General features: G+C 42.1%; 1 protein-coding gene and 1 long non-coding RNA gene across 3 annotated transcripts in view; one reads left to right on the top strand and one right to left on the bottom strand.

Moving 5' to 3' along the window:
* LOC118429869 (mucin-5AC-like) overlaps positions 1 to 3,829 on the bottom strand; it is a 34,168-nt gene extending 30,339 nt beyond the window's left edge. The window contains exon 1 of one of the 2 annotated variants that reach the window (XM_035840496.1): positions 3,431 to 3,829. In XM_035840496.1, coding sequence (XP_035696389.1) covers positions 3,431 to 3,524 — 94 coding nt within the window. In that variant the 5' untranslated portion in view covers positions 3,525 to 3,829. The remainder of the gene's footprint in view (positions 1 to 3,430) is intronic. The other variant, XM_035840495.1, reaches the window with a different exon arrangement.
* A 2,324-nt stretch (positions 3,830 to 6,153) lies between these two features.
* On the top strand, positions 6,154 to 9,650 carry LOC118429868. Its single transcript, XR_004832805.1, has 4 exons — positions 6,154 to 6,336; positions 7,502 to 7,598; positions 9,085 to 9,194; positions 9,448 to 9,650. It is a non-coding gene; the product is annotated as an uncharacterized LOC118429868 (long non-coding RNA).
* The last annotated feature ends 100 nt before the right edge of the window (positions 9,651 to 9,750 follow it).

Here is a 9,750-nt window from a genome sequence, read left to right as displayed (position 1 = left end):
TAGTGATTGACAGCGCTTCTGGGCACAGACCGGGGCAGTCGGGCAGTGCCACGTTCCGTGCCTGAATGGGCACGGAATGGGGCAGGCACGGTTCGGGGCGCAACAATCCACGACGGACCACGGACCAAACACTCACAACAGCCCACTCTATCTTTTTGTTCTTGTTATTCTTAAATACAGAAGATGACAGAAAGAAAGTAAACGAGGATTAACAATAGCAATTTTCATTATAGAAAAGTTGCTTAACTTTACTTCCAACGCTGTAATAACTATAGGGACTTACCCTCTAAATTTTCGGTCGATCTCCGTCGACCTTGTTCACAGAATGACCCTTTCTATCTCCAGCAGTGACGTCAGGAAGACACCCCTTTTGCAAGAGGGGGTCATAAGTATCAGAAAGTCTATGTCGCCCCCCGTCTCTATTGAGTGTGGTCGACGGAGATTGACCGAAAATTTAGAGGGTAAGTCCCTACAGTTATTACAATGTTGGAAGCAAATTTTAGCAATTTTTTTCTATAATGTACTCCACCAACACAGATGAACTTTCATGCTCAGCGAATAAGAATTTTCGTCATAACTTCACGTTTTCACTTGTCTGACATGTACAAGACTTAAAATCCCTCTTGCACTCTTAGTTTTGCGATTGTAAGCCTGTCGCACGACCACCCGGCGACCTTGCCCTTCCTTCAATCCATAACCCAATCGTAGAAGACAGCACTCTACTGGTTGACAGCACCCTTTGAAACTATCTTGACGGATCTTGAAGCGTCTGAATTTACCCCCGAACAAAGCGCGGTACGCCGTACAATTTAGCGTGCCTTAGCTTGCCCAAAGGCGGTTTACATTTGCAGGATAGATCTCTGTGACAACAACAATCCCCACACCCTTAACAGCAGGTCTCGGTTGACCAGTCCTGTATACATTTTGGGCTTACAGGTTAAAGCACCCGGCACGACGTTTATTGAAAGCTATACCTCTTCTGTCATCGTGTATGTCAAGTTGTGAGAATGATGTCAGTGCCTTCTATTTAAATCCAACTTGCCGTGCAGTCGTATCTATTACACCACACTCTAAGCTGTGCAAACACTTTGCATTGGAACTCGCTCAACCAAACGAGAAATAACACCAGCTTTTCAACCATTGAACCAAAACCTTTTTTCTCTTCTAAACATCTTATCCATGTTGATAGTTTAGCCCCAGTGACGTATGTTTTTGTTGTGACAATTCCTCAATGTATGTACTGACCTAAGGATTATGTATATCACTGGTCATGGTTGAAATTTTTATTGTAACGTTACATGCTCTTGGTGGGGGTGGGGTACATGAGAATATGTGTTTCCTAGAACTCCCATTCCACAAGGCAGCGATTGCATTGTGACCTTAAAAGCTTCCTACGATCTAAACTGTATCCCCCCTCCATACACAGCACCCCCCCCCCCCCCCTCCCCATGCGTGCAATCTGCAGTCTGAACCTTTTAAGATATACGTGACAGACGTGGCCTCCAAAGAAACGTAAGGACAAATTGCACGAGCAGCGAATTGTGCCCTTAGCTTAAAGGTGTAACTCACCGTGGGGGCACCAGTGCGATACTGGGGGATTCGTTCACTGCGGCACTGTTATGTCATTTTCGCAATTTCTTTAAAATAATCTAGAATTTCGTAATACGTAAAAGTATGACTTAGAAAAAAATACACAAAACGTCAGAAAATGCATTCTCTATTTCTAAAATTCGTTGAATAATCTTTCGAAGACCACAATGCCACACCGGTGCCCCAAGTGCAGTGAGTTAAGGTTGACTCTCATTGGACTTTGGGGCACCTGTGCGGCACTGCGGGGCTCGTTCACTGCGGCATTGTTTTGTTATTTTCGCGATTTTTGATTATTCAGATATTGCGTCATACGTAAAAGCATGACTTAGAAGAAAACAAAATACACGAAAAGGAAGAAAATTCGTTCTTTACTTAATTAGCTCTAAATTTCGTTTGAGTGATCTACGAACCCCGCCGTGTCGCACCGGTGCCGCAAGTGTTGTGAGAGTCCACCTTTCCCACCCTAAGCTTGACTAAACAGACTTCTGTTAAGCGGTGAAAAGCTGTGCAGGAATTACAGTCACGCTGCAGGGCAGAAGTATACATAGGTGTCCTATTGTGGGGGTCCAACGTTACCAACCATAACCATATGTTGACAGAGTTCTAGCCCTTAAGCATTTTCCTACTGTATATATGTTGTTGAAATGCCTGTAGGAATGCCTGTAGGAATGCCTGTAGTTTTTCCCATACAAATATTTTCCTAGACAATGAAGTTACCTATCATGGCAGAATGTTGGTTGAATTCTGTGCCTATTCGCAGATTTTGTCTTTTTTTCCATCATATGTCGAGAAATCCGTTGTATTGGGGTGCGCTGATTTTTTTGCTAATTTGAATAACACAACAGACTTACCGACACAGCAATGTTACCAACAATGAAAAAAACGTTGACTAAACTTTTACCCAACTGAGACAGTGGTAAACTATATCATCATCCCAATATCTTGTTAAGAAATCCACTTTGTAAGTATAAATTGATTTTTCGTTTTTTTTGGGGGAGGCCATGTCCGCCACGTATTTCTGAAAACGTTCAGGCTGTACAGGGCAGGCGCGTCGCCCGTACTGGAGGACGAATTCGCAGCCTGGTGGCGTGTCTGCGTGCTCCAAAATCCGTCGGATTCTCTACGAGTTCGTACGAAGGCGGTACTTACCACCTACGGATCCCAAAAGATTGCCCACGTTTTGGCACGTAGACAGCACATATGTGCACGTACGGCTTTAGGAACGCCCCCCGAGTCGAACGGAAATGACTTAAAATTGGAGGCACAGTCACTGTGTTAAAACCCATGTCACGTTATCAACGATCTTCGGGCGTATCAATGGAAGATCGGCCATATTTAGATCGACAGAGGGTTGTGGGTATTTTTCACTTGAAAACCGTACCTGTCACATATAAGCCGTACTTTGTACCTTGTACAATTGTTGTGCAATAAAGGTATTATTATAAGCGATGCTCGGGCGATTGCCACAGAATCGTCGTCCGATCGATTTTCGCCGAATGTGACAGGGGTATTAGGAACGTGCTCCGAGTCGAACGGAAAGGACTTAAACTTGGAGGCACCGTGTTCAGGAGACTGCCACACCTCGAGCACTGTAAAGATATCCACAATACTTATCGAAAAGATCTTAAGAGTAGGTGTCTAGAGTTCACTCTACAAAACCAATGTAATACGCCTTAAAAGTTGGTTTACGGGTTGAACCATACAAACTGTACAGCTGTGCAGTAGACCTAGTCTTATGACCAAAAAGGGGAAAGGCCCACTGTAGCGATCACAGTTATACCCTATCCCCCTAACTTAAGCGATCACTGTTATATCTATACTATAGGCCATCCGTACTCACCTTGTGGTGCAGGTGTCGCTTTCTGTCCTGTGATCAATGTTGTAAAATGCACAAGTACGAGAAAGATGGCCAAGGTGAGTCGGAACACCGCCATCTCTCACCAAACTGATCTGTAGCTATACAAGCCGTGGCGTTAGGAGCCCCTGTTGGGAACTTAAAACCAAACTGCCCCACCTCTATCTACACTCCACCAAACGTGTCCGTTAGAAAACTGTATGATCAATGACGAAACAAAAGTCCTGTTCAAACAGATCTTCCAACCGTGCGTATGCTGTGCCGCGAGCCGCTTGCTTGCCCAGTAAAAACTGGTTTTGCGGAGTGAAGGCCCGACCTTGGGTTTTCTACCCGCACTGCTGTTGCCAAAACAACGGCATGTTTCTTTATCAAAGGATGCGCGTGACTGTGTTCTAACAAACACCCACCGTCATTGCCACATCACTAGTGATCGGCACACATGTAAATGACTCCAGCAGTAAGGATTTCAAAGAGGGTAGAGGGTAAAGTTTCGACGGTCAATCTTTTTTACTCCATTCGGCTTCTTTCTAGCGAAACCGTTTGGGCATTTCAAATGGTCATGATACACCACAAGGCAAACGTCATTGCCATATGTAAACATCTACAGCACCCAGGATATATGTCAAAGCCGATGGAGGGTAAAAAAGTGTCATGACCAGTTTCTGTCTTATTTTCACCTGAGGTCAAGCGTACCCGGGCCCCTTCGGCGTCTCAAATTGTTCCAATGACGTCAGAGGAAGTACCGACCTACCTAGTCCTTGACCTCCTGGTCGTTGGGGGAGCAGGGTAGACATGAAGATGGAGAGTTGTCTCCAGGCCTGTCTGTCTCTTGCTACAGTCCACCTTTCCTGTAGGTTGAGGGATGTCCATCCGTGATATCGATGTTGTCTTGCCAGGTTTTCCACTGACGCCCACGACGCCGCCCTCCTTCCACACATTTACCTCAGGATTTTTCTGTCTTTCTCCGAATTAGATAAAGTTTTGACGTTATCAATATGTCATTTTAAGATCCCCCTTAAACTGTCACTGAAAAAAGTTCATTGTGCACACCATGAAATATTTTGAATCTACATGCACCTGCTAGTATCTGACATGTTTGAAAATAGATTAGTTTTATAAGTTAGGGGTTAAAAAACACGAAATCAGTCTTAAAAACCTTAAACATTGTAACGGGGGCCGCCCTATGATGTTACACTTTTCACGCGCTCGAACTCAAGGCGCTCCATCACTAGTTGCCATAGAGTGGTCAAGTTTTGATCAATGGATTTTTAACACATTCATCTAAAGACCAAACTTGGATAAGGAATACATTCATACGGTTCATGAAAAAAACAACTGTTTGTTTCGACTTCGTTTATTTACCTTTCTAATCATCTTAGTCAGTGGCAACAAACACGGCGTACTTCTGCATAATAAGATCAACAAAAAATCCGTGCCATGTTAGGGCAGGAAGCATCTTAGGGCTGTCCCCGTTACATCTGAATGTTTCACAATAAAAAGTGGAGTCGTGTGACGCAATCGGCACAATCGGCAGGGTGTTAAATTCATAACCCAGATGTGCTATCGGTCTTGTGCCCTCGGGAAAGGCACTTTACACTTTCCTCACTTCACTCAGGTGAACATGAGTATCTAGCTTCGGCTGGGACCGTCCTTCGGATATGAATTTCTGTCGTATTGAGGTCACCTGAGTTTAATAGCGCCGAATGGCAGCCGCTTCAGACCCGAAGGGAGAGAAGTCGTCCCACCCAATAAAAAAAAGAAAAAGAATGCCCAATACGAGCGATCGCGATGATGTCACGGTGACGCAGTGGTAGGCAAAATACAGGTGTTTGGCAAAATATTGATTTACATTTTAACAAGTAATTTGATCTGCTAATTTGAATATAAATTTTTAATCCAATCTGCTGACGTCCTGGTATGCACCAACCGTCCAATACCCCGGATATAAACAACAACAGCGATCCCTCGTATGAAGTGACACTAAAAGTAGCTATGAGAGAGGCCAGCAATCAGCGACCCAGTACAAAAAGAAAATGCCAGCAGAAGTGCCAAAAAAGCCCATAGAGAGCCTGCTATGGAGGCTATACTAAAAGGTGGTTTCTCACTGCACTTGAGGCGTCAGTGCGGCACTGTGGGTTTCGAAAGATTACTCAAGAAATTTTCGAGATAAAAACTTGCGACTTTTCTTACGTTTTGTGTCTTTTGTTGTCTTCTATAAAGTCATACTGTTACGTATTACGCAATACATGTATCTAAATTATAAAAGATCGGCGAAAATAACACAACAGTGCCGCAGCTAGTGAACGGCCCCGTAGTGCCGCACCGGTGCCCCAAGTGCAGTGAGATACCACCTCAAAGGAGAATTACCTTTATATGCATGTACCTGAGGTGCTTATAATAGATTATAAGGCTTCTCGTCTTTGATATTAAACCAATGACTTATGTGTGTGAATTGAGTCTACTTTATTGTGTCTACCTATATATATTGTTACAATAAACTGACCGGAGGTCTATGCAAACACCTTACACTAGTCCCTCTATTATTCCAATGACTAAGTTTAATTTCTACTAATTGACCAAAGGTTTGTGAAGCCTGATATTTCATCATACGTAAAAACGTATGTAAGAACTGATAAAACTAAACAAAGCACCATGTTCATTATAAGTGCGAATCGTCTGCTGAATCGCACAGAGCTGAATCTGGCGCTATGCTTACTGAATCCATAAAGTGGTTCCGTCACAAGCCTCGTGATTGGTGCAGCTGGCTGCTTCTGACCAATCACCGGCCTTCTCACTTCTCCCTCTATCTGGTGACCTTCCTCCATTTTTTTCGTGTCCGAAGTCACCGGTGTTGGTCAAATTTAGGCCGTTTTCGAGCGTTTTCTAACAAGGTAAGTCAGATTTGCAGAATTTGGGGTGCGTATAACGTAAATAAGGAGGGATGTAGGTAAATGTTTTGTGACTTGGAGTTCTGTTTGGGTGGCAAATATAATTTTATTTGATCCGAATTGTGCCAAGGGGGAGGGGGGCGGTTTGTTCCCAACGAAAAAGACCGTGCAGCATGCAGGCAAGCATGGTTCTGCAAAATTTAGCATTTCTACGAGTTTCTAGACTAGGTATTAACATAGGTCATTACTTAGAAAGTATTCTAAGAGACAATTGTATATTTTATCATCACAAAACGATGGCAAGTTAAGCTGAACTGAACTAAGGTTAAAAAAAACTGTTTTGGAAGGTCAAAATTGAACTCATTTCTGTCCAACTCCTATCTCTAGTGAGGAAATTTGATAAGAGTGTTATGTTTTATATACAATGAGAGTGCTATACTTGCCATACAATAAACTTTTTTTTTTTTTTAATTATTAAACCCTCCATAAAAAGGAGGTATTGTTTTGTGTGCCTCTATTTCTAGTAATTCTGGTCAGCATAATTTAAAAAAAACATCCGGTTCAATTAAGGCCTGATTGGAAACGGTATACTGTCATGCGAAGCTTCGCTACGGTGACGGTTGTCTGAAGACACACAGGTGAAAGCGTAGAAGGCCGCCCGTGGAGCAGGGTACTTCTAGTATTGTGCCTGAATCAAAACTGCATGTTTTTATCTTGCAACAGTTCATACCTGAATACTCATTGTTTATGTCTTTAATGTTTCCTACCGGCATTTTTCTTTGTATGAGACACAACAAAGAGGTTGACAACCATTATGTAATCATTTTGGGGCTTACCGGTCAAAGAAAATGACAAGGACAAAGTAAAGTAGAGTCTATGATAATCTCTTCCAAGTCTTTTTTTACAGTCAATCGTACAGAGGCAGTTAGCCTTGTAGGATTTTAAAAAATCCATGGAATAGTAGAATACCCCGCCAAACAGATTTCCTTGTGGCGAAATGGACCATTGTTTTAAGTGTCGTCCATTTACAAGTTTTCACACACTGAATCAGGTCCAGGTTCAGGTACGGACCTAGACCTAATCCCCTGGACCTGAACCGGACCTGAATTTTCTGTACCGCTACCCACCCCTAACCTTACATAATCTTGTTGGTGTAAACTGTCCTCAGGTCAGTCAGCATCATGGCAGGAGCAGGAGGACCTGAGCCAGTCTTCACTGGGCTGAAGCACTACTTCAACTCCTACACTATATTCGGCAGGAAAAATGTGAGTAACACATCACGGCTAACGTTACAGCAGGGTTGTAGCCAGCAACCGTCCTTCCGTCCTTTGACAGAATTTCGCAACTGGGGACGGAAAAAAAAATTGCCCTTTCCGTCCTCTGTGAGCAAAATCTAACCCTCAAAGTGAAGAAAATAGCATTTCAGAGGGTCTAGATTTCAAAATTTTCCTTGGAAGCATACCCCCAACCCCCCTAGGAATGCTGCGCCAAAAATTGAGGGAACGGAAAATGATTTCTGGCTGGCTACAACCCTGCGTTAAAGCAAGGCTGTCTCTAGGACCCATCCTTATGTCCTGGGACAGAAATTTGCTCGTTGGGACGGAAAATAATCTTACCCCATCCATCCCACAGAAAGATATAAAACTGTTGAATTACAGTGACATAATCAACCAGGAAAATCAACAACATGGGCTTGCATACTATGATTGGAACAGAAAAAAAATTTAAATCAAACTGGAGAAAGCACTGTGTTAAAGACAATGATTGAAAAGAGACACATGGACTGTTAGGGTCTGCTCTTCTGTCTGTTATGAAGGGCAGATCATACTGGAAAAGCTATCTAGACGTACCTTACCGGTGAATTCCGGATGCACAATGAGGATGATGATGATGCATCACCAGTTTACAGAAGCACTACAGTACTGTAATTCCTGATTTTTTCACTGTAATGTTATGTTCACGGTTTTCACGGTGACGACTGTAACGTGAACTTATCATTACCGATAAAAAATAATTCACAGACTTTTTTCATGCACACTTGCCTCGACAGTGAACATTTAGTTCCGAGAACAAGTTCAATTTTCTCAGTGAAAATTTGGTACCGTGAAGATAAAGTGAATTACAGTATCTGGGGTGACCAACCATTTCCACAAATTTGATCAAAATTTAATAACTAAGAAAAGGGCACAAAAAGTAGAGTTGTAAAATTCTATAAAATTAAATGCACAAATCACTTTGACATGCGTGACTAAATATTATGATAGCAGTCTATATATATGCAAGCCCTCCGACCACTGCCTGGGTCAAGTGACAGACAAAGCGGGATATTAAAAATTGTGGCGTCGAGGGAAAATTACAATGTGACACGCAGAAATGATGCATGCAGAAGATTACTAGTACTTACTTACTTTTCCTTATAATAGCTGACAAGTTAAATACTGCTTTGTGACAGTTTACGCCCATTCAATGAATCAATGCATCAAAAATGTTCAACTAAGTTTTCCTTCCTAATATGCTAAGTTATAGAGCTATCAATAAGTGATATCTGGGCCATGATAGCATTTGATTGGGGGAATTTGGAGTGTTCTGGACCAATTGATAACTTTGGTTATTTACAATACACAGAGTTCTAGTTCTACTGTTATCACACTGGCTTCCATAGAATAACTCTCGAACATACTTAGTAATACTTTATCTATTTATTCATTTCCAACAGAAACATGTACAGATATTTTTCCTACCATCCCACAGTTTGTGTTGGCCACATACGGCACGATTGGCGCTCTGTTCCTGATCTCTAAGCTCCGGAAACCCAAACAGAAGGCAGTGTCCGACTAGGGAGGCATTGTTATACATACAAGGTCAGTGGAAAAGAATGTGTTTTAAAGACTGTTCAATTATAGAGAGAACTTTATTGCACGACATATGTACATGGTACAATGTATGGCAACGACTATTACTCAAAGTACAAAATTGGTGGATATCAAAATTAAATTAACAATGTGTGAATACATTCACCAATTGTATCATAGATGGAATCACTATCAGATCTGTCAGAATTGTATTGTTAAATCACTTGTTCATCTCTTAAAACATGTTTTCTTTTTGTTTCAGAATCAGATGTCTATGCTGTTTTACCAGAGATCAAACAACTGATGTGAGCTATCATCCAACTGAGAAGACTCCACACTTAACCCGAGTTGACAGCATCCATATATAGCGATGTAAATGTGCTTCAGCAGATGTGGTTGATTCACTTTCCTTTCAGTGTGAAATGTACTTTAGTCTCCATTCATTAAAGAAGATGTAAACCAGAACTTTCTCCTCCTTTTTTGTTTCCTAACTTGTTTTGTTGTTTGTCTGCACAAAGAAAACATACTGTAATAAGTGTAAATACAGTTGGTCAGGCCGAGGAAA

The sequence above is a fragment of the Branchiostoma floridae genome, chromosome 14 (genome assembly GCF_000003815.2).
Source record: "Branchiostoma floridae strain S238N-H82 chromosome 14, Bfl_VNyyK, whole genome shotgun sequence".
Classification (NCBI taxonomy): domain Eukaryota; kingdom Metazoa; phylum Chordata; class Leptocardii; order Amphioxiformes; family Branchiostomatidae; genus Branchiostoma; species Branchiostoma floridae.
Note: the sequence above shows the minus strand (reverse complement) of the source record. Positions and strands in the feature narration are given on the sequence as shown.